This window comes from Rhodnius prolixus, unplaced genomic scaffold, assembly GCF_049639745.1.
Source record: "Rhodnius prolixus isolate KJV_2025 unplaced genomic scaffold, Rpr scaffold_13, whole genome shotgun sequence".
Lineage (NCBI taxonomy): Eukaryota > Metazoa > Arthropoda > Insecta > Hemiptera > Reduviidae > Rhodnius > Rhodnius prolixus.
Window position 1 is genome coordinate 3,772,606 of NW_027411583.1, and position 26,452 is coordinate 3,799,057.

The following is a 26,452-nucleotide window of genomic DNA, read 5'->3' on the forward strand; positions in this document are numbered from 1 at the left end:
TTATAAGGTTTAAATTAAGATTTAAAAGTAAAAACCTAAATGGCTTAATGTACTTCTGGAGTAATAGCAGACGCCAACCACCTAATCCTGGAATGTGCTAACAACTCTAAAGGAAGAGAACGATTGTGGATGTCCCTTACCAGCCAATCTAAACACTACACTTGCATCTGATGATGGCAGCATTTACGCAGAACTCTTTGAGTTCATAAAACACAACAGGATAACGCTATAATTAATGAAAATACTAAAAACGCTCGTCATGTATAGGGTTTGGTTTATAGACTAGACAACTAAGAAATCAAAAAAACCCAAAACTCAAAATAACTTAAAACAGTGGATGTAAAGAAGACAACGGCATAAACGAAGCTAACCATTGATTTTATTAGAAGATATATTAACACGCAAAGATATTTGTTCGAACACCCAACATTTAAATGGCTGATTTGCTAAGTACAAGAGGCCAAAAACCAAGGGAGAAACAATGCCTTAATGCGTGAATACATCTAATGAAATGAATAATGTAAAGTTGGTAGCGTAAGTCTGTCGATAAGATGTTTATAATTTGATACAACCGTTTGCTCAAAAAATCGAAAAGCACAGGTATGAAGCTCTAGTAGCTCTTATCTGACAAAACTAATCTGTGACTCAGTTAAAACCATGACCTCACGAATACGCATCTCCCTGAAATAACGTTAGTTGATAGTCCTAGGTGCGATTGTGGTAGCGGAGAGGACGGAGTCATCCATACTCTTCTCTTTAGATGCAGTAGAATATAGTAGAAATATGAGATAAGTTCCTTAATGGATTGTCAAAGTTGGGTGTTTTTCAACGTTACGCTTTTTCGTGCAGTTTTTGACGATCAACCCTTATACAACTGTCCTACCGGACAGTTTTAATTGGTCAGCAAAATGTACGATTTCCCTGTGGCGCTAAACGTACCTTAGCTAGATACGTTTAAATGAATCCAGATGAATTCCCTAGGCAAAGAGACTTCATAGTTTCCATATTACTCACCCTAAACACTATCATCTACTACAACGTTTCCCAACCACTGGTGGTACGCGAAAAATAATAAATAATGGTGGACATAAATAATTAAAAAAAATTAAATCATAAAAATATCATAGAAACGTTTTTCCCTATACTTCAAAAAATTATTTTAATTAATAATATTATACAGTAAAGTTGTTAATATGTACAGTAATAAGGTTAGACTGTCTCAAGATATACGAGAAAATATAACAGAATTAAAATTGTCTTTCAAGGAGTAGTTTCCAAAATCCGAAAACACAAATTTATTTTGTTATTTACAATCTGTATAATACACTATACAATAAGTAAATAGGGAGATAGAAGTATAGAGGCGTGAAAGGCAGGAGAAAAGAAACTGCCCAGCGGCAGCACTTTCTACAGGATATTAACTTTAGGCCTTCGGACTGCGAGGAAGTCGCGGGGCCACTGGAGATTCAGTCGGCGAGGAGGATTGTTAGGGATGTCAGAGGAGGCGAGAGACTGTACATGAGGATTGGAGCAAGTGGAGAGAGCAGTATGGAATTTTTGATATTTAGTCTTGGCAAGTTGGTGTACGAAGGGAATGTTGAGGTCGTTGTGTAGAGTGAGGTTAGTCACCGTAGAAAGGTGCGTCAGCTATCTGTCGGAGGAGTTTTGATTGCAATGTCTGAACAGTCCGTGTGCTTGTAGGTTCGGCTGAACCCCACAGTTCAAGTCCTTATGTCCAGGATTTGTTGGAGGACAGTACAGTACATTAATCGTTTGAGTTCAATGGGTAATTTGGAGCGTCGTCCAAGTAGTCTGTAAAGCAGTTTCGCACGTTTTGTCATTGCTTGTCTTTTAAGTCTAGTGTGTGGGTTCCACGTGAGTCGCTTGTCTATGTAGGGCGCAAGGTAGCGCACCGGATCAGTATGCTGTATATGCAAGCCAAAAAAAGGTTGGGAAACGCTGCTCTAGTAATTACATCACACTAAGCACCAAACACTTGAGCGAAGGAAGACACATTCAATTACCACTACGTTATTTCTCTGGAAGGAATAAACCTGTAAGCAGCGCTCAAGTTATCCTTTATCTAATGGAAGCCACGAAGAAGAAGATAGTAGAAGATAGCCACTGTTACCTCGAGGAAGTCATGAAGATGAGTGAAGTGAAAGAGGCTGCAGAACAATAGAAGCCAACAGTAGCTGTTCCAGCCCTCGAAACCAATACATGGTAATTGTGCCAGCAAGACCAAAAATACCATAAATAAATAAAAAAAAACTTCAGTAAAACCAAGATTTTAGCAACCCAAAAGAGTGGGCAATTCTGTTAACCTGCTCCACCCCTGTAATGTTGCACTCTAATTGGGCTAAAATGGCACAACCGCAGGATGTATCTGTTACTATGGCCATTAAAAGTGTTCAGAAAGTCAACAACATTATTTACTGAACAGCCCAATAGAGAGAAATTAATGTTTACTTCTTAATTTAGATTTAATTAAATAAAAAAATGGCGAATACAGGAAGCCAATTAACAAATTAGTTACTGGAGACTAATGAACGGCAACATTGTACGATTTATCATTTCTTATCTCTATGGACTCTAAAAGGCCGTGGAAGGAAGGAGAAAGTAAAACTTTGTGAAATTGACATCTCTTTGGTTATCATTGACAGTGGGGGTAGGGTCCTATCTAAGTAATTACGTTCTTTTAAACGACAAGATCTTATCTAAATTTAGACTCCCTAGAACGAGTACTTCTCTTAAAGATAAACTAATAATCAAGTTGAATCCATTAATTACTGATAACAGTCGGCTAGTAATTTGTGTAACCAAAATTAAACATCATGGTACCTAAAACATGCACTCTGGCAACTTACAAGTTCACTGCAAAATATTACACTATAATTTGGGATGTTTGCGACTAATTTTTCAAAAGTATTTTTACAGCAAAGCATAATAACTTTTGTAAGAAGAAAACCAACTTTCAATAAAAAATAACTTGGAAATTGGATGAGAACTTAGAGATTTGTCGACAAAGGAAGTCATGTGAGTGACCGCTGTAGACTTCCTTTTTTAAAGAAAAGATTCCGAAAAATATTGATTTAGTAGGGTGGTAAAGTCTGCTCAAATGATTTTGAATTTCTAACACGTATTAAAAAATAATTAAAAGATGCATTTCATTAAGAATTACGCGGCTTCAAAATGAAAACTTGATTCTTTACTTTCGATAAAGTTCTTTAAATATAAACCAACCAAATACTGATAGATTAGTCTTATTTTTTAACAAATTCGTTTGCTCAATGTTACTGTGGAAAACCAATATTTGAATGACTCTAAAGATATTATTAGATAAAGGGTTTTACTGTAGCTGAAACAAAAACGAAACTCATAATTGGTGAGTTGAAATTCAACTAGCTCAAATCTGGACAAAAAATGTACCCATGACTACAAAAGACATAAATATCTACCACGTCATTTTCCAAAGTATAGAATTTAAGACGTAAAATAGAAAAGAACTTTAAACGAAACAATTTTTCTAGCAATTTCCTATTTGTCAAAATATAATAGTAATTAATTATACTGTGATAAACAAAAATCTGAAGTTGCCTTGAAAATAGTCGAAACATTGTCCTTCTTTAAACCCCCAAAAATAAAAAATACTATGGAGACTATAACTGGTTTCTGAATCTTATCCAAAATTAAATGAAAAAAAAACCATGTTAAACACATCAATTTTATTCATTCTTAAATAGGCCGTCAGTTAAAAAAATAAATAAGTAATAAATATAAATCAATATGTTAACTGAATAAAAAATGTTTGTATGGAAAATATTAGTTTATAAAAAAGGAAATAATATTAGCTGTATTCAATTTTTAATAATGCTTAATATTTCAAAAACTGCTGTTATCAAAATGGAAGGTTAGATATAATTGTTTGTTGTCAATGGTGATTTTTAACTTTTTAAGTAAAACAATCACAACTGATATTTATGTTTAACTCAACAAATTTACTTTGAGTAAAATATCTATTAAAGAAATATCACCAAAATAGTAGATAAAATTAGAGAATGATTTAAATAAATAAAAACAGTGTATTTTTCTAGAATAAACTTGAAACTTTCTCATTATAAGGATCTTTTTCTTTTTCCTTGGTGGTGTATAAGAGTTCTCAAGTTAAAAACAGAACATGCAATTCGTCATCATAAATTTTATCACGCGATCAACTAATTAAAATGTGAATTTGTTAGTGGAGCAGGTTCAAGGTTTGTTTATTACTGAGAACTGTTAAATAATCTCAAAAAGATTCTTTTAAACGTATTTAAAATGAAAGCAAATATGTAAATTCTGCTGAATCAATTAAAAAAAGAATTCACATATGAAAAGAATAAAATAAAAAAACACAAGAGGAAATACGTTCCAATCAATCATTACGAACAAAATTTTAGCATTTTTTTTTATTCACTTTTTGAAATATCTCCTGTAAATTTATTAAAATTTTAAAAAAACAATCAAAATGTACGTACTTATTTTTAAAATTAGAGATTCACCTGCTAAGTAGTACTGTCTAATTGTGTAAACACGTGAAGGTTATCCCACAGACTGAAACCAGTGGAAGGTACAGGCGCGCGCCTAATGTTTTATTGACTGACTAGTAAACAGCGCATGCGCTTTACTCCAAACATTATTTTCTCTTTTTTTATATTTTCTGTTATTTATTTGTATTTCATTTATTTATTTATTTTTACTAAGTGCAAATTTTCTTTGTTTTTTCATCAGGATTTTTTGAGGTCTTCTTAAGTAGAAAATAGTTGTTTATACAAACTATTATTATTCATTTTTTTATTTTAAGGAGCGACATCTGTTGCTGGCGCCCGGAGCTATTTTTCAGTGTTCTACTGGTCTCCGAGTAGTGTTCTCTCGTTATACACTCTATTATCATCTCATTCTCTCCCTCTCCTCAATCCGTGTGTGTTTTAAGTTTGTACAAGTAAAACGGAAAAAAAATCCCTTAAAGTTCAAATTTGATATTTACCTTAGGTGCCAACAGAGTATGACGCAATGTGGTTTTAATCAAAATCTGTCATCCGGCAGTAAAATTTTACAGAATTAAATTTTTCCAATTTTTGTACCTATGTACCGCAAGAGGCGATTTTTTTTTTTTCAGTGGTTAGCTGAGATTCTAAGGTTCGAACCCAGTTGCTTTTTTTTTAGTAACCTCTCCATGATACCTGGAACTGTGTTGGTTCACTAACTACCATCTCGAACACATTTTCCCCATCGTGTGAGCAAGTTTAGTGGTACTTTCGTTGTTATATGATGGCGGGAAGTGAACAGTTACTCATTCTGTTTGCTGATTGATTGCTAAAAGATATTTTTAAGGAAATATTTAGCTAATAAGGATAAATTCCAAGTATGTTTTAAAATAATATCAGAGAATGAGAAAAACCAACCCGAGAGACTAGTGAACTTGACCTGCAGCACTATAACGATGAAGAAGACTTCTTTAAAAAGAAGACTTCCAAAGAGTTGAACTTATCAAGAAGACGAGTAAGATGCTGATTTACCAAATTAGATCTCACTAACTTGAGAATAAAGTTGCGTAATCAATGCTAAATTGATCACTCTGTAAAACTTGAGAGCAAGCAAGTGAATAAAAATTAACAAAGTGACTGTACAGCCCTGATGAAAAGGTGTAAATGTCCAAAATATTTGAAGTTGTTCGTTCAAAAACAACCGTCAATTTAACCAACAATTGTAGACAAATTGTTTAATAGATTAATGACCATTTTTTTAATCTTTATTAATACATTCGCAACTGCGTATTACCGGTGACGCAATTAGCTAATATGATAATTGTTCAAAAGCAGAAATCATTTTTCTACATAGTTTTCATCTATAAAACTGTTGCTTTTCTTGGGTACACACATTATTCCATTATTGCTTTATCTGAACACATGTTTTTTTAAAAACTAGATTCAAATGAAAGCGACCATTCTACCCATTTTACACAGACCCGCGAATCCGATTCGTTTCAAACCTTGCGCCCAGTGTAGCCAATATCAAATTCCACTCCAAACTTTCCCTTAATTCGCAACTTGTACCCTGCCGTCAAATCCTCTTAGGCTGAGTCAACGATGGCGCCAGGTAGATTGAACAAAAAACTGGGCATCCTTCATTCGAATTCATTTCATTCGATTATTTGATTTAACGACTTGTGATGGCCTTCGTTAAGTTGACCTTCATGTTCAAGATGTTCAAGTGATTTTGTTTTATTATAATATATGTTATACATATTATTATATACAGGGTGTTCATTTTAAGACGGCTCAAATGCATTTCATGCTTAAACGGTTAATTTGAGCAAAAAATGGTAGAGGAAATATTTGTTGCCCGTCAACTCTAGTCTCAGAATATGTGACTTGATTTTAGATTCCTGCTCGCATACGCGGCTGACGCGCGACCAAAAGTGAGGGTTCGGAAATGACCTCCATTTTCATATACACACGTTTAAAGAGTATACAAAGTTATGAAAGAAACCAGAAACCTCAATTCGATATCTAGGCCATTTTAAAATCTGGCATTTATTAATCATATTTCAATTTTTTAACTTGTTATCAAAGAGAAAGAAGAGCACGCGATAGGTCATTTTTATGTATTTTTTTATCCCCTTTCTACTAAAAATATTGCCAAGGCAGTAAAGCTAGTATTTTTCTTAATATCGGGAAATAAGTCGTTTTCCCAGTGATTTTTTTTAAAGAAAAATCAAATGTTAAGAGCTTTAGATGTTCTCAAGCATGCACAAAATGGCTAAAAATTAATTTTAAATCTGTTACAAACAATAAGGTTTAATAATTATTTGGTAATTTTGGGAGAGTTGCGTTTAATTACCAAAAAAAAAATTGGAAACCTCCTGCCACATATTTAAGTGATCAATATCTTTCATGTAAAGGTTAAAACTAACTCCTTAATTTATCAAATAATGCACTTTACTCAACTTGTGAAGCAAGTACAGTGCCTCCTCAGATACAGAGAGCAGTTGATAACCTCCTGACTAACCTGGCTTGTGAGCCAGAGAAGAAACCTTTGAAGGCACAGTATATGCAGCAAACGCTGGGTAAAGTGCATTATTTGATAAATTAAGGAATAACTTTGATCCTTTAAATGAAAGAAATTGATCATTTTGGTATCTGAATGTACGAGAAAATTCGATTCCTTTAACTTGATCGACTTGGACAACTTGCCAATTTAGAACTTTTTGCCTCCCAAAATTTGTTTATTTTTAAAATTTTCGCAGAACTATTACTACTGAATTACACTCGACACTATATGGTAACTATACCTACTCTGTAAGTTTCCAAAATCTTTGTATTTAATAAAAGCACTTACTTAAAGCTGCAAATAGTAAAAAGCTTTTAGAACTCTAAAAAGAAAAAAATCTTAACATGATACTGTTCACGCTACTACAATGGTCACGATATTACGTGTTTATCTAAATAATATTACAAGAATCGTATTTGAATTGTGCGTGTACGTTACTCCATTAATTTTTGTATTATTTTAAGTTTTAACCAATGATTTGAATCACAATGGCGGCTAAATTATATATTAAATGTATTTGAAGTTGATTAGGTATTTTATTAAAATAAACAAACTTATTTTACTTTTAGAATCTGTACATAACATGTTATATAAGTGCAAAATATAGTAACGGTACTTTTTTTTTTGAGTGTACTCATCCAAACTTACTAAAATTAATTTGGAAGATTATTTCAAGTGAAATTATTATCCTTAAGGAAGAAAGATTATCACCAATTTCAGTTCCTACATTACCAAAATTAAGGACGCCTCTTTCCCTTATGTTCGACCAGATAACTTCAAAACTCGACGTACACAATAATCGCTACAAGAAAAGCATTAACAATATAAAAAGGCAGTTTTTCTCAATTTGGAAGGGTCAGACTAAAACACAAAAACAATTAAATCTCATCTTCGAAATAGAATGCGAAGACTACCACAAAATATGTGTTGGAAGAACATTGCACTTAGAGTTGCATTTAGACGCAAAACTAAAAAAGAACCCCCGAACAAACAGACAAACTAAAATTGACATTAATCTTTTTCTTCCTGAGGAATTAGTGAATCATTCGCCAAAAAAATAATGGACGATATTCTTAAATTGCGTCTAAGAATCACAGCTGCCCAAACAAATCGAGTAACCACCTTGAACGGGAAACCTTATCTCCAACTTCTTCCCCTTACCTTCAACCTGATCAGATCAAATATCCTAAACTAAGACTTATCACATCCTAAACAATCAGTAAGGGGTGTTTTCTCCTTCGGCAAACTCTGCAGATAAGATTGGGCCATGGAGGTTCATTTAGGGGGGGGCGTCCCTTTTTTAAACTATAATTCAACCATCTTGGACTTTTGATAGCCCCATAGCCTGTTCGCTGAAGGATGTGACGCTGTTTTTATGCCTGACAATCTTAACAGCTAGCTCGGGACGATGAAAAGGAGTAAGGTTCCATTTTGGCTAGCCACAATACCCAATACCCCCACCTGAGCCAATCATTCAGACTAGAAGAACCAATAAAAAGTAGCTAGATCTTCCAGTCTTCTAGAACATTTTATGGAAATGAAAACACATAAGTTCCCGTCTTCAACAAACCATGACTGTCCGATCCAACGCAAAACCCTTCCACCAGGGAGTTGTATAACCATTAACCAGGAAGACTTCAAAGAGAAGCAACCACCGTTCCAAAAGCTTACAGAACAGGAGTACAGTCTAAAATTTCCTGAATTTTTAAAAAAGTAATTGCTTACTTAATCTTAAATTTAAATTTGCAATTATTGATTTTGAATTTGACAATCGATTGTAACAATTCTAGACTATTTTGTTTAAAAGATTAACTTAAAAATAAACAATACTAATTAAGCTCATATAGCCATGAAATACAAAAGTTTGGCTCCCTAGTGATTGAAATTTGAATTACTTAAATTGAATTTAGAATGGAAATGAATGGGCCCATCATTTAGCGAAAGCGGAAACAAACAATCCAATAATGATGCCCAGCATCAAAACAAACTTACCTGAGCTGCTTCATCGATCTATGCTTCATTTCTTACGAGAAATTTTTCAAACAGAATTTCCAATAACAGTACCAGAGGAAATGAAAATAACTTTCCACAATAAAAATAAAAACGACAAGAGATCGATCAATAAGTGTTACCTTGACTATTATGCAATGGAGGCTGCATCGTATTATTATTATACATAAACAAAAGCCATCTTTATTAGCCGGACTTTAACCATTCAAAAAAATATAAATCACATGTGCTGCCTATACGTACAGAGCAATGTGTCCAAATATTAACTGTGTCTATACCTACACCATATTGTGTTCTAATGACATACCGCAAGGCATTATTAACACAAACGGAAGTAATAAATGTAAATTTATGCCTATTATAAATAATAAAGGAATGCTAATAAAGTCAGCTCAGTATTTATCGATTATTCTGCTTGCCAATAATATCGAACAGATTTAACATTATCAATCTACTTCCTCTTTCTTCAATTCTCCAAATTATAAATTATAAATTGTCCTTAAAACTATGAATTTTAAAAAAAAATTTATTTGTTTTCCGATTCATATTCAATTATTTATTTGTTCTTGAGAAGTAAATGCTTTACTTGATCATTTTAAAAGTACACTGAGGGTACAAGAATTTACTTAACGAGATTATTTATGAAAATAATACAGGTAATATGTTTTCCTTAAAACGATATGATTCTGAGAGTAACTGGGACGACTCCAAGATCTAGAAGAACTGTTGGTCTGCAAGGGTATACAGCGCTAATGCGAGATAAGATTTTTGGTTAAGCTTAGTAAAAACAAGCCACGAGTTTTTGAGACGTATTTTGTTATGGTGAAGCTATAAAAGAAGTATAATCAAATTTCCGAGTTGTAATTTTATCAGATAATGCTAGAGAGATGTTGTGCCAATGATGGGATGAAAGAACCAAATAATAGGGGGACCGGAAAGTAATGTAGCTTTCTTACATTAAATTCAAACGAATAAATGTTTAATAAGTCTTTATTTTTAATCAATAATACTGTCACCCTCGTTATCAACAACCTTTTGCCATCTAGTGTGCAAATTTTCATCCCGGACCGATAAAAATGAATTGGTTATTGAGTAAAATATCTCGAGATGGCATTTTGGACATCATCCAAATTTTCAAATTTTTTGCCACCAAGAAAATGTTGTAGGGATCGGAATAAATGGAAATCCGAGGGTGCGACATCGGGCGAGTATGGTGGGTGAGACAGTACCTCCCACCATAATTCATTAATTTTTCCCAGGGTTCGCCTTGCACAGTGTGGTCTTGCATGGTCGTGTTGCAGAATGACGCTCTTTCTGTTGCCAATCGCCGGATACTTTTCGATTAAAGATTGGTTCACTCGATCCAATTGTTCACAGTAAATGTCTGAATTTAACAGTTTCTCCAGGTTGCCACACTTCAAAGTGAACAATTCCGCGAATACTCCACCAAACACACACAGAATCACCTTTTTGGGATGTAAACCCGGCTTCGCAGTACTACGTGGTGATTCATTTGGAGAGAGCCACTGCATTTTGCGTTTTGGATTATCATATAGGACCCATTTTTCGTCTCCAGTGGTCAAACGATCAAAAAACTGTTGAACTGCTGTTGAAGCAATACGTTGCATGTGGATGGATCGGTTGGCTTTGTTCTCTTCGGACAGATTATGGGGGACCCAAACACAAAGACTTAAAATGTTCCTGGACGGTCGGCCAAGGTTGGTTAAGGGTGTTTGATAGTTCCTCGATTGTTTGACATGGATTTACTTCCACTTCTGCCCTTAGCATGTCGTTGTCTAATGTTGTTGGTCTTCCTGATCGATAGAAGTCACGAGAGATCAAAATTACCGGATCTGAACTTGGAAAACCATCTTTGGCATTTACGAACGTCTAATGCACTAGGATAAACATCGCAAATGTTTTTGGTCGCAATTGTTGCGTTACTACCCTAGCGAAACCCAAAAAGCATACAATGCCGTATTTGCTCTTCTGGTATTTGGCTGGCTATTTCACCCCAAACTGCAAAAAAAAGAGTTTAATATTGAATTATTTAGAAGTGAACAAGTCACAATAACCTTAAATTGACTTTGGCGCGCCTTCGAGATACACAATGAGCCGACAAATGAGAACCAAATATCGACTGCGCAGAAACGACATTACTTTCCGGTCCCCCCATTATTTTTGATTAGATGTTTTCTTTTCGTTGCATTAATACAGTAAAAAAGTTCTTCAGATGCAAAAGACGTCTTTTGAATTGGAAAATGTCATCAGTTGACCCCCTACTTCCTTCCTTTATAACTAACTTTTCTCCTGTTTCCCCTAACACGTGTGTACATTCGCTTAAACCCCTTACATTTCCACTTACAAGCACAATTTGCATTCGACTCGCTTGGCTCAAACAGTAGCTCGCTCCCATAGTCTGGCACCGAGCCACACCTTCTGCGTACCTACCACTAGTTATTACTTTACCACCTGTCTTCTACCAACTTTATTAAATTAGTTCTATTTTTGTACTTCCTTAAGAAAAATAAAATGAAATATAATTTGAGATTACATTTTTTTGCTCTGCCATTTTGCCTCAAGGTATCATCATTGCTGATATTTTTATATGAATTATTTTAGCATAATTTTTTTTGTGACAATAAACGGTTCGCATCGCTCGCATTGAATTTGGCATCCAGCTGGAGCACCAAAGACCCAATTTTCATTGAATATTTCTATTTAGTTTTCATTAAATCATGTAATACCTACCAAAGAATTAAAAAAGACTTCATTTGGTGTCCATTTAAGGGTTGTAAACATTTTCCAACTGGCCCAATTTCCGGTGGTAACAATCCTCAACATCCCGAAGCTGCAGATGCTGGCAGACCTGTTTTTTTAATTTTATTATTTATTAATATTGATGATTTTGGGAGAATTAAGATGTGGCCAATCAATATAATTCAAACACAAAGTTTGTATCATTTCACCAACGTTTCGGTAAATCTATTACCTTCTTCAGGGTAGAAATAGAATAGAATAGAAAAGAAATTTATTATTCTGGGACAATTGTCCCCTAAGAATAAATACAGGAACAAATAGAGGCCTTAACAGTTTGGCCTGTGATTAAACAGAAAATAAATAAATAAATAAGTATTTACAAAAAGTGAAAATAAAAATAACAGCAGAAATTAAGGAAATAAATTAAAACAATTAGAATTTCGGAGGAAGCTGAATAGAAAGGAGATAACTGAATAGAAGGGATTTAAAGATAGAAAGGGTAGGAGCATGGCGAACAGATGATGGCAAGGAGTTCCAGAGAGAGGTAGCATGTATTAGGAAGGACTTGTCAAAGGATGAGGTACGGTGAGAGGGTGAGCTAGTGTCAACAGTTATGATGATGTAGCTTAGAGTTTTTTTTTTTTAATTTATTTTGTAATTTACAATCTGTATACATCGTGAACAATAAGTAAATATGGAGAGAGTGATGAACTGGTGCGGGAGGAGAGAAGGAGAAGAGAAGCTACCCAGCGGTAGCACTCTCTATAGGAGAGAGGGGAATGTGAGGAGGAGAATATGAGTAGGAGAGAGGAGAGATAGGAGAATAATGATTTAGGTCTTCAGCCTACAAGGAAGTCGCGGGGCCACTGGCAATTCAGTCGGCGAGGAGTATTAGGGATGTCAGAGGAGGCGAGAGACTGTACAAGAAAATTAGAGCTGGTCCAGAGAGCAGTATGGAATTTTTGGTATTTAGTCTTGGCGAGTTGATCTATGAAGGTAATGTTGAGGTCTTTGTGAAGAGTGAGGTTAGTCACCGTAGAAAGGAGCTCAGCTATCTGTCGGCAGTAGTTTTGACTGAAATGTCCTGTACAGTCCGTATGTTTTGTAGGTTTGGCTGAACCCCACAGCTCTAGTCCCTAAGTCCCACATAGGTTTGAGGATAGTACTGTATATTAAGCGTTTGAGTTCAAAAAGGGTAATTTGGAGCGCCGTCCAAGAAGTCTGTAAAGCAGTTCGCACGTTTCGCCATTGCTTGTCTTTTAAAGTCTAGTGTGTGGGTTCCACGTGAGTCGCTTAAAGTTAAACTCCACAAATTTTACACTACCCTGAAGATGGTAATAGATTTACCGAAACGTTGGTGAAATAAAAAGAAAAATTTGTGTTTTATTTTAAATTTATTATAATTATATTATATTATAATTAAAATTTATTGATTGACCGCACCTCAATATACTCCCAAAATCATCAATTAACAACGGACTAAAACCGGAACTATTATTAATAATATTATTACATTATTTTTTAATTAGGTAACAGTTTACTACCACCCAAAAAACGGTCTATGTAATAATTGCAAAAAATACATAAAATTCACACAAATAAATAACAGAATAAATACGAATTTTATTTTAAATTACAAAAAAAAAAAATGGTTCTTATGACGAAATAACGAACAAAATTTATAAAGGTAAGCGTCGCCTGCTTGAGATCACACTTTTGGACATTCTGAAACAGAAAGAAGAAGATTTGGTTTAGTTTAGTCAGCCATTTGTATCGGAAAAATTTAAAATAAAATTATTGGGAAGGAAAAAAAATTTAAATCAATTCTGAATCAAATCTATACCAATTTCTAACCAAGTACGATATCTCGGACTACATCTTGACAAACGACTAACATGGAACCCCCTCACGAAACTCAAACGAACTGACCTCAATCTGAGGTGCAAAATTTTGAAAAGACTACTCGACAAACGATCAAAACTGACCCTGACAAACAAACGAACACTATATACCGCTCTACTTGCACCAGTACGGAATACAGCTCTACGGAAGCGCCAAAAAATCAAACATCAACCGACTTCAAACCTTACAGTCTAAAGTTCTAAGAAAAATAGTTAACGCTTCCTTCCACGTCTCCAATCTTACTATACACTCTGATCTAAATATTCCTCTCGACTCTGAAATAGCCCCAATCTCGTTACACAAAACTCCATTCAAATCTACACAGTCATTACAACCCTCTGATCCACAACATGTCTACCACAACACTTCCTTTTAATCCTCAACGTAGACTGAAGCGGCGGTGGCCACGCGATCATCTCAACATATAACGCCGACCTCCTAGGATGGTTGCTGTGTAAGCTTGCCAACAGGTTGCATTATTAGATTTTATGTGAGTAATATAAGAGAAAATTATATTAGCTTTTCACTATATAGAAGATTTGGTACTTAAAGTACTGGAATAAACGTTTTATTAGAAAATAGATATTTTATTGTTTATTGCAGACTTGAAAGAAAAACCAATTAATATTGACCTAGATTTCTCATCAAATTTTTTTTTTTTCATGAAACGCTTTTAACCAAAAAAACTATGAAAAAGCATCAATAAAGTCTCTCTTGAAGTAATTTTGCGTCAATATTGCTTAAATTGATGGCATAACTATTTTTTCGAAAAAAAAAACAATTGTTATTTAAATAACATTGCAATTCTCTTAGAACTCCTTACAATCACACTAATTCTTTAAAAATGTTTTTAGATAATTGATTTTTAGAAAGCTAACCGCACACACAGAACTGATTTTGTAAAAAATACCTTTTTGGTCTGGGTAGACCACAACACAGATTGAAAACGCATCATGAAAAATCTGCATTAGCAGAATAGTTCTTTTACTAGTGCATGAATGCAGTAATAAAAACGATATACAATAAAAAAGTTATTTCATTGTTTTTCAAATTATTTATGTTACCTAATGTTTCGTCATTATTTTTTAATATACAGGGTGTTCAGCATAAGACTACGGTAACTTCGGGAGGCGATTTTGGGCATCATTTGCAACAAAAAATTCCATATAAACTATGGCTCGATTCGGCTTTGTTTTACAGATATTTATAACTTTATGTTTTTTTGAGGTACTACTACTTTTTAGCAAAAAGTTGTCTATATTTCTCAAACTATTATAGCTGCAGCAATTTCAATTAGCTCATTAGAAAGAAGGTTAAATTTCCTTTTAAATAAGCTAATTTATATTCCAAAATAATAATATTAAGTATTTTACTTTGTGGCCCAAACATAAGAAATAGCAAGTTTCTAATTTTTTCCAAAAACTTTGACTTCATTTTTCTCAAAAACATTTTATATGAAAAACCGTGCACTATTCAGGAAAAACATCTACATACGATCACCTTTCGAACGGTATACAATAAGTGGGGTTATGTTAAAAATTGATGCAGAAATCTGTGATTAATTGCAAAAAAGTGGGCCTCAAAACAGCGTCGGCATTATGAAAGGAATTCACCTACCATAAGAATATAACAGATCATAATCATCAAATCCAGTACGATTTTTTGCAAATGTGTAATTTAATAAGCGTTCGGAACACCTATCAGGAAAACATCTAGAATATTCCCGCCTAGCTTCTCCACTATTCTAATCTACGAAACCGTAGATGTATAACATATCGCGATATTCAATATTCGAATACGTTGGCATAATGATAGCAAAATGACAACTAAATATCTAATGAAAATGTAGACTTTAAACTATCTTTTCTTCTTAATGTATTTATTTGTTTTTATAAGCCGTATTAGGATAAAACATGTCAGTTTTTAACTTGGAGATTAGAGCGATAAGTAAGTTCTCGGTTTATTCATTAGCTCTTCACAACCTGTTAATTCAAAAAGTTTATTGAGTAGTTCAAAATGATGATTTATTCACATTATTTGGAATATTTCTTTGATTAACTAAAGAATAACACACAGATCTAAACTCGTTAAACGAAAATCCTTTCTTTCGAAATTGGTACCTAACACTCATTTAACATCATATTCATTTTTATTCTTTTTATTTTATTTTATTATTTTTAATGTAAGTTTTATATTTTTGAATATAGTTCTTAAATTAATTAATTATTAAATTACACGTTTGCAAAAAATCGTACTGGATTTGATGATTCTGATCAGTTATATTCTTATGGTAGGAGAATTCCTTTCATAATGCCGACGCCATTTTGAGGCCTACTTTTTTGCAATTAATCACAGATTTCTGCATCAATTTTTAACATAACCCCAATTATTGTATACCGTTCGAAAGGTGATCGTATGTAGATGTTTTTCCTGAATAGTGCACGGTTTTTTCATATAAAATGTTTTTGGGAAAAATGAAGTCAAAGTTTTTGGAAAAAATTAGAAACTTGCTATTTCTTATGTTTGGGCCACAAAGTAAAATACTTAATATTATTATTTTGGAATACAAATTAGCTTATTTAAAAGGAAATTTAACCTTCTTTCTAATGAGCTTATTAAAATAGCTGTGGCTTTAATAGTTTGTGAAATATAGATAACTGTTTGCTAAAAAGTAGTAGTACCTTGAAAAAACATAAAATTAAAAATATCTATAAAACGGAGCCGAATCGAGCCATAGTTTATATGGAATATTTTGTTGCAAATGATGCCCAGAATCGCCTCCCGAAGTTACCGTAGTCTTATGCTGAACACCCTGTATATTGGTTTTAGTGACCGTAAAAATATTATATTAAGGATTCAAATTGGCGAGGAATCGATCCAAGCTGTAGTTTTTATTTGGACCGATTCCTCGCCAATTTGAATCCTTAATATATTAATTTCTTTTCTTTCCTAACTAACTTTCTCTACTTTAACACTATAAGTCATAAAGAACTTACTGCAAACACGACAGTGTTCCTCATCAGAATTATCACCACATCCGTCTCTACCGGAACAAGCAACAGCCGTCGATCTACACCTGCCATTCGCACATCTAAAAGGACAATAATGTGCTGGACCGTTAGCCTGACATGCACCTTCTGGTTCGTCGCTACCGTCCGGACATGTGAGCACAGCGTTACAAAATTCATGGCCACCTATACATGTTCCTTCTCTACATCTGTAAGTACCCCTTGGACAGCCTGAAAATGAGATAAATAGAAAGGAAATCGTTAATTTTGACATTATCATTAGGACGAATTATTCTATGTTTTTAAAGGCATTTTGTATTGTAGAATATTGTTCATCGTTTTTGGTAACTGATTCATTAAATCAAAAGGAAGAAAGATTAAAAGTAAATATTATTGTAATTGTCTGCAAGCCCTGAAGATGGCCGAGTCCCAGAATTGAAAGCTTGCCATTAATATAAAATAAATAAAATTATGAATGAAATTGACAATAATCTTTCTTCTCTTTTGTATTTTGTGGAATCTTTTATCTAAGTGAACGTAATATAAAGTATGCTAACCCGCAATGCAGTTGTACATTGCAAGATTAGTATTCAAACAGTTACATGATAACATACTATAATGTTAAGTTATATATCTCTTTCACTCACTCCTGCATAATTTCTCACATAGCCTATCATTCCATCTCTCTCTAGACAAGTTTGCATGACACATAAATATAATTACAATCATGATAAAAGTAAAAATATTCCCATTACAATATACAAGAGATAATCTTTAAACGCGACCAGTTTATAATCAATTGTAATTGTACGAAAGATAAAGACTGGTTCAATTTCCAAATTAGTTCATTAACTCTGAATTTGTCTAATAAATAAATAGTTATTTATTTAACAAGTGCGGAAAGTAGTACTTTTCCTTACACGAGGCAGGGTTTGCACGCACGAGCGAGCGAGCGAATCCACTATACCAACATCCGGCTCCAGGTGGAGTACTCAAAAGAATAAAGATTAAGTTCTTGCGATATTTTGTTCTTGTTCTGTACTATTTCTACACAAATACACATTCTTTGACATAGTTGGCAAAAAAAAAACAGACTTCAAGACAGAAAGCGGTCTGATACGATAGAGAAGCTGCTACGAAGTCGGTCGGCCAGACCCTTATCTGTCTTGTCAAGAATAGATTTATAAAGGGCAAAGTAACGAACAACGGCGAAAGAGCAGGAAGAAGAAATTGATAGAAGCAGAAGGTACGACGCTCTAAAAAGAAAAAAACCCGAAGCGATAAATTTCCATCCGGATATCCCTGGCTCCCTATTTGCAACCAGACAAGGCTATCTCCAAAACTACCTCCATAATATAGTAGAAGTAGCTCGTTCAGCGGAGTGCCCGTTGTGCCTTAAAAAAATGTTTTAGAAAAAACATCGTGCCTATGATAATATATCTTTAGATAGAAGAACACAGACTTCTTTGCCCAATAGTTCTTTCTACATTCAGGAATAAGAAAATCTAAAAAAAAAATGAAGGACGACCACCGTTTATCCAATTTTACATTTTATCTTGTACACAATAATTATATATTTATATGCTGAATATATTAGCAGTCAACAGTTACATAAATTTAACTAATATTAGTGGGAAAAGCAAGGCAATGGCAACGGTAAACCGCTAGTAAACCGCAACAAGACATTCAACTGTGTATATGCAGTTTGTATAAAACCATTTACATAGAAATCAATGGGCCCCATTTGAATAATTCAACAAGTTCCACTAATTTCAAAAGTTAACAGGCCCATTATTGATATTATTCTATTCTTGTTTTTTAATTATAATTCGGAAATAGTAATTAAAAGTGAATATAATCTCGATTATCAGTCTAGAGATATATTTTACCATCAAATGATCCAGTTTTATTCGATAATTATTAGGAGAATTTCAAAATATAAATTGATTATTTAACTTTTTCTACGATAATTACAAACAAAATCAACCAACAATCAATGGGGCCACATTCCAATTATTTCAACCAATCAATTGTACGTATATCAGATCGATACTACACCATGAGCATTGTCCTGTAATTGCATTTATTCAGTTTAAGCTGATACTGTTAGTTGTAATACTTCAGTATCAGCTGTACTTTATAGTAATCACTGGATATTTAATTGCAAAGATATTCAGTTTCTTATTTTATGTTCAAAACTGCAGTAAATTTATGCAGCAAATAAAGCTGGCTGATACAATACGTTGTTTACAAAAAAAGGTAACAACAACAACAAGAACATATAACCTTACATATAATATATAATAATGATATGTCCACGTTATGTGGTAGAAAGGAAACGAATGTTTGACGACATATACAGGTATTTAGATGCACCATTTCGCTACGAAGACATAATATTCTCCACCAACGTCTATGTGCTTAAGTCTATAGCAGAGCTAGCAATGAAATATGAATGTATTTAAAAGTTATAGAATGAATGGAAGAAAATGATTAGAGAAAGATTACGGTGATTTTAATTTTGGTTAAGCTATAAGGATGGCAGGAATATAGAGTACTGATCCATCCATTAGTTGTAGTATATGTAAATAGTTGTATATAGTAGAGGGATGAATGTGTGAAGCGAATGTATTTATAAGTAAGAATGGAGAGTGAGTGATATTCTAGTGATAAGCACTTAGACGATGATGCTGACTGTATGGCGGGAAGCCAATGCCAAAAAAAATGCCAGAAGAACAAGAATATTTTTTTTGAAAATGTCATTTTTGCCCATTTTCGGCAACTTTTTTTTCAAAATGGTATGGCATGGCATTGCAATAAGGTCGGAACCTAAGATGTTTAGGATGTGAGGAAATAGAGGCGTGTATCCCTAAAAATGGAAGGCTCTAGTGACGCTAATGATCTCAAATGTCGAAGCGCCTTAAATTGAAAAAAAAAAGTCTGGTACACCCAGTCTCTCAACTTCTTGACTGGTGCCTATTAATACGAGAAAATCCAAAACAATCACACTTCCCCCAATTACCTCGATTGGCCAGATCCCGACAATTCGCTTCATCTTCAGCGGCTGGACAATCAGCCACACCGTTACATCTTAGTCCAGCTGATATACACAAATGTGGCCTAGAACGGGCACATCTGAACGCTGTCCTAGGACAATGTCCCGGACCTCTACACTGTTCATCACTTCCGTCTTTACAGTCTTGTCGGCCGTCACACACCAGATACCAGCTGATACATTCACCGCTGCCTCGACACTAAACAAAACATAAAAAAAGAAAAAAAATTAAACAACAAAAAGTAATGTACAGGTGAAAGAAAGAGATAGAAAACAATAACCTTCTCCAAGGACAAAATAATGAAAGCGCGGCCGACCGCTGTCACTAATACAGTACTTCTGGAACGTCACGCTGCTCCAGACTCGATCACGTCGATGTTCAGTGAGAGGATAATATTTTACCTTCTCTGCTCGGCCATCAAAACGCCCCGGCCAATTACATTTCTCTTCAGCATTAAATTGGGCTAAATGGTCTTACCTACTTTCTTTCACAGTCAATAAACAGCTGATCGATTGAAAAATAACATTCCACTCTATCACAAAGATATTAGGCTAGTATACGTTGTTGGCCTAATTTAGTAAACTCATTAATTAAAGGATCATTAGGCATCAAAATAGAAAACCACACAAACAATCATGGAGCTATTTATGGAACGAACGCAGCAGAATGTTGCCATTTTATCTCTTCTTACTTTCCATTTCTTTTTAATTTAATAAAATCAAGTTTTATGAGAGAAATATATCACGAGAACGACTAATTTCGAAACCAGATATAATCCTAGTTAAGAGTTTCATCATTTCTAGGCAGTAATCCTATAAGAGGAGGCTGTATTTTCTTGGGCACAGGTTTAAGCAATAAATCTTTGTGTGGTATCTTTGATTTTATCTACCTATCGCTGCACGTATGTTTATTGTATCCCTGACGGGTTTCGGACATCCATTCATAATCAATTCGGTGTAGAAGATCTAACAACATCTTCAATCTAGCTTTGTTTGGCGAATTATTTAATTTCTGAGGGACAGTCTTACGACCTTAAAGACTATCAAAGACTAAGAAGTCTGTTTAAGGCTGGTATAAGACAGTTTAGAAAACCTACTAAAATAAGTGATCTTTTCTTGTCTGGATGCCCGTACATTCGACTTACAGCGGCAAAAAAGGTTGCAGATCGCTTGTCCCGAGCAGATTTCTCACCCTTTCATGGCATTGGTCACATCAAAGAATGAGTGCATAATAAATTGCAGAAGTTGTTGCAATCGTTGCAATCATAAGAAGCAGAAGTGAGTGAAGTACCTCAAGCCAGAACAAGGCTTTAATGTAGACAACAAAAAGGTATACATGCAGAAGGGATTAAGGACATTTAGCGCAATAGATTCGAATCCAGCAGCTGTCCCTTAGATTTTTTTTTTTATATAGAAGCTTCTTACAACAGCTCACCGTGGACAGTGCAGTCTATAGAAAGAGAACACTATCCGGAGACCCAGTAAGTGCCCTGAAAAAATATCCGAACAATAACCTCAAATTTGGACGTGCCTTATATTAAAAAACAAAAAACAAAGTCGACAAACCAAAAATTTCAACGGTATTATTCCGGCAAGACCGTGCGGTAATGCTGGCTTAGATAGCAGGATTCGTCCTGGGTCCATTATAGATTGTGAAAACCAATGGAAATGGTAGAGGATATTCTGTACGTCAGGAAGGAGAGGAAACATTGCCGCACGTTTTGTGTTAGAGCGAAGGGATTGTATGATTCAGGGTTCAACTCTTCCGAAATGAAAAATCCATACCTTGTACTTTGCCTAGAAACCTCTCCCAAAACTCCTAAGTACAACTAAACAGAAGGAATCGTGTAGGGACGCCCTAACTAAAGGAGGAGACAATAGACATTTTAGGTTGAAGTAGTGTAGCCCTTCTGTGAATTATATAATATTCAACTACTGATTTGACGCTATAGACATTATTACAAGCGGTCACAGCAATCATTCATGCAGAACAGATCAAGAGACTTGTTTTAATCGATAGCGAAGCAGAACAACCCCTGACGAATTCGATTTCAAAAACAACTGAATAAATAACAATCAACTTTCTTGCAGAAATAGTAGCGAGATTATTTATTTTAAATGAATATTTGTGGCCATATACCTACGTCATCGAAACGTCATTAAAAAAAAATGTTTGAAAGAAGCCAAAGTACAATGGGAGAAGATATTGATAAGTGAATGTTGCAACAACAGACCTCTCACCATTAACCAACCAATCGTTGCTAAGATTAGAAATTCAATAGATAATTGCTTGGACGCGCCAGGTTTATCGAACCGTCACCCTCTAATATGGTTGATGATTTATGACGAGGTCTTCTACCTTCTTCTAGTGATAATGTTTGGGGGAGATTAAAAAGTAATTTTTTTTTTTTTTTTTTTCTTTGCGCATCAACAGCTGAGGTCATTAGCGCCCGGAGCTTTTTCCAGTGCACTGCCGGCCTCCGGACAGTGTTCTCTCGTTACAGACAACGCTGTCCATCACCGGACAGTGAGCTGTAAGAAGCTCCTAGGAAGAGAAAATCTAAGGGTCAGCTGCTGGATTCGAACCCGGGACCTCCGCGTGGGAGTCCAGTATGCTAACCTCATAGCTAATCCCTTCCCTAAAAAGTAATTCTAAAATATTTCTTTCTTTTAAATGATCTATTTTTACAACAAAGGTAATTGTTTCGTAGTTTATAATTCCATTCTGGCAAATGGCAGATCACTGTAGCAAAGATATGTACATTGCAACCATACGCGAATTAACCCAGAATTTTAACACATACAATTGATGAGCTCTCAATCTGTTCGTACTCAAAGCGCTAGGCGGAAGACTAAAGATATTACGTTGAATTGAATAATCTAAGCACCAATCAAATTTTATTTGAAACATTTCCTCGCGAAAATTTACTTTAGGAACCCTAAGTGCAATCCTCTAAACTGCTAGGAAAACCAGCTATAATTAGGCCACCTTTTAAAATATTAAAAAATCCTGAATGAAGATAGTAGGTTAACCAACAGAACGAATTTACAGAGTAGGTTTTAACCAAACTCAATCTCAAAAGAACTGGAAAAAAATATATTGGCAATTTTTCACTCAATTTCAGAATTAGCATTTACCTGGAACCCCCATACGAGACTTAAACATACCGAACTAAACAAAAGATACAAACTTCTAGCCAGACTACTTGACAAACGCTCAAAACTCTCACTACAGAACAAACGACGGCTCTATACAGCTCTTCTCACCACCAATTAGGGACTTACGGACTCGAACTTTAAGGAACAGCTAAAAAATCAAACATCAATTAGTCTGCAAACCCTACAATCCAAAATACTCTGCCGCATAGAGTAGACGCTCCATTCTATGTTAGCAACCCATAACAATCCATACAGATCTCCAAATTCCACTCATCTCCGAACTTGCTAAGATTCGATATAAAAATTTTAACCAAAAACTCTCACTTCATCCCAACCCTTTAGCTGCAAACTTGTCTTCAACTACGCTACCCTCCAATCCTCGAAGAGACGGCTGAGGCGCCGTTGGCCCCCGTGACCAACTGGGTGACTAATGGCGGCCATCACTGGATGACCGTCATTCACGTCTGCCACGCTATTCATATACACTTATCGCATTTACTTATTGTACCCTGTAGATACAGCTGTAAATTTCATTAAAAGGATAAATAATAAATTAGCATTTAACAACAAATCAATGGGCGCGATTAAAAATTCAATTTTAAACATCAAACGTCACATTTTAATTAAACAGGTTAGTTAATTGAGCCGTTCAATTGCACAACTTGATTAACTCCATAAAACAAAAAATGGAGAAATGCGATGAAATAATGTCTTTTACAATTCCCTTTGTAATATAAATTCAAATAAATTTACCGTCAACATTCAGCGCCCGCTTCTGAATTTGAGATGAATTATTGCAACTGTTTACGTTAGTACACGGACTTAATCAAAATGGCTTCTGAAATAAATTATTTATTATTCAATGGCCGAAAAAATGTATTACAAATATAAAAAGCTATGACTGAACCAAGTGCTTTGACCTTTAAATTTTAGATAGTATCTTAAAAAGGAGAGTTAATCGATTTGTGCAGCGAACGGCTCAATTATCTATGGCTGTTACTAACAAATAGCAAGTTAATTTGTGTAATTTCTGTTCACAGTAGTGGAAGTGTATACGTAGCGATGAGTGAATAATGTTAACCAATTAGAAGTTGCTTAGGGTTGACATTATCACCATGTAACTATCAACCGATGCCAATCAGACTCTAGTTAATTGTAAATTAAATGAAAGGATAACTTGGCTGCTATTACATGAATATAAATGAAATTGTCTAGCCCTAGATAAGGAATATAAATAATTTAATAATATTGATTAAACATGGCCACCTTCCTGTCTGTGCTCCTTCCCCAATAGAGCTCATTATTACAAAAAAGGCCCTTTGGTCCATCCAATATAATTGAAGCAAACCCTTTATTTAAATATGGCCCGTCTAATTTATTCGTTTGAGCTTACGTTTTTACCAAATTGAATTTGCATCGATATAACCTTTATATTGTCCAGATAATTTTGTAGAAGGGAGCTTCTTTTGTGAGTATTTAATCAGCGTAAGGTTTGTTGTGGGTATAGCACGGGTACACTACCTTCTCAGGTTTTAGAATCACAGTGTAAGGTTGGTAACAATGTTAGGTTGGGTCGCCAACATTGAAGAAGTGACCATATGATTTGTGCCAAACAAAGTGGCCTATCTCTATTATTTGAAATATTTTATCCACGAAAATTGAGAATTGAGTAAATCCAATCTTTTTTTGGTGCCCCCACGGACAATTGCTTCAGGTCAACTCAGACCCCCGTAAGAGGACTTGATGGGTGTTTATAAAATATCCAGAAGCGTTCAGGATTGTGCGTGGATAAAGAGCATCCACAGTTCCTGGGGAATTTCCGGTGATTATAAGTTGACGGATTCGAATTATTTAATCATTCATTAAAATCGGTTCACGCGTTTAGGCGCTACGTTGTTTACAGAAAAAAAAGTATCAACAAGAAGAACAAGAACAAGAATAAGAACATTTTTTGAAAAAGCCGTTTTTGCTCATTTTCGGCAACTTTTTTCTCGAAATCTATTAGATCTGGGTTGTTGCAAAAAAAAATTACAGTTATAAAGGAGGATTTTCCCTATATTTTAAAGAAAATTTGGGAATTTTATCTTTTATAGGAAAAGAGAAAATAATTGTCAAAGTTGGGTGTTTTTCAACGTTACAGCTTTTTCGTGCAGTTTTTGACGATCAAACCTTTAACAGTTCAAACCTTTAACAACTCTACAGCTTCAACGAGATAAAAGAGTATTTTTGAGGAGGACCTCCCTTAATTACTGTTTTTCAAGAAATAGAAAACTTGACATCATCCATCTCATTACATTTTCTAATAAATTGTTTTTCCGCTAATTCAGTTAAAAGTAATAGGCCTAACACTCCAGTAAATGTGATCATCATTTTGTTAGGCACAGATTGTAGGCTGAATCCGAGGTTCCAGCGCCACAACCACAACCGGACAGTTTTAATTTAAATTTAAAGAACATAATTTTGAGTTTTCAGCGTTCCCATTTAGAAAAGCTCAGCCTGATTATAATTCCTCTCACTTGGTAAAAACACTAAGAGTGTTAGGACAACTACGAAGACTGCTAGGGCGGAGATCAGCCATGAACGTACAGAACAAACTGACTCTATGCAAGACACTACTAAGACCCATCTGGTCCTACGGGGCTGAGCTGTGGGGCTCTGCGAAACCTTCCAACATTCAAAGAATCCAATCCTTTCAATCTAAACTCCTTCGGCATATCGTCAACGCTCCTTGTTATGTATCCAGATGTATGTGTACAGACCTTAATATCCCTTTTGTCAATGATCTAATCCATTCTCGCTTCCTTAATTTCCATAATAGCCTAACCATACATCCTAATCCCACAACACAAGCCTTATCCACACAACAACCCATCCTGACAGTACTCCACGAAGTTGGCCCCGCGACCTTTTACCTATTTCCTAAACTTCCTTACAACCTCTAGAGAGTTCCAGCATTGGCTGACCCCTCTTAGCATCCCTTCCGATTGTGGCGCTGGAACCTCGGATTCAGCCTACAATCTGTGCCTAACAAAATGATGCTCACATTTACTGGAGTGATAGGCCTATTACTTTTAACTGAATTAGCGGAAAAACAATTTATTAGAAAATGTAATGAGATGGATGATGTCAAGTTTTCTATTTCTTGAAAAACAGTAATTTAAGGGAGGTCCTCCTCAAAAATACTCTTTTATCTCGTTGAAGCTGTAGAGTTGTTAATTTAATAAAACATTCTAAGTACGCTGAGTAAATTTTAGCCCACTTTAATTAAGCACAGAGCTATCATCTTTCAGTAATTTACCCAATTGGCAACTTATGACATTATTTCTAAAAGTTAAGACCAGCCCTTAAATCGCTCCATAGAAGTACGAGTACTATTAACCTCCTGACTCATACCTTTGTTTTCATAACAAAACACCATTAAATGGAAGGTTACTCAGTAGTAAATATCAACCTAACCTTAACGTTCAAC

General features: G+C 34.7%; 2 protein-coding genes across 5 annotated transcripts in view; both read right to left on the reverse strand.

Moving 5' to 3' along the window:
* LOC141447967 (uncharacterized) overlaps positions 1-9,240 on the reverse strand; it is a 54,668-nt gene extending 45,428 nt beyond the window's left edge. Inside the window, exon 1 of one of the 3 annotated variants that reach the window (XM_074115946.1) lies at positions 9,082-9,240. In XM_074115946.1, coding sequence (XP_073972047.1) covers positions 9,082-9,110 — 29 coding nt within the window. In that variant the 5' untranslated portion in view covers positions 9,111-9,240. Of the gene's footprint in view, positions 1-4,514; positions 4,641-9,081 lie in introns of those variants that run through there. The other 2 variants (XM_074115947.1, XM_074115948.1) reach the window with 2 other exon arrangements.
* A 4,222-nt stretch (positions 9,241-13,462) lies between these two features.
* The window catches only part of LOC141447691 (uncharacterized), a 130,025-nt gene continuing 117,035 nt past the window's right edge, over positions 13,463-26,452 (reverse strand). For both annotated transcript variants that reach the window (XM_074115393.1, XM_074115391.1), the window contains exons 6-8: positions 19,792-20,023; positions 16,758-17,000; positions 13,463-13,584 (exon numbers count right to left, since the gene is read on the reverse strand). In XM_074115393.1, the coding sequence (XP_073971494.1) occupies positions 13,568-13,584; positions 16,758-17,000; positions 19,792-20,023 (492 nt within the window). In that variant the 3' untranslated portion in view covers positions 13,463-13,567. The remainder of the gene's footprint in view (positions 13,585-16,757; positions 17,001-19,791; positions 20,024-26,452) is intronic.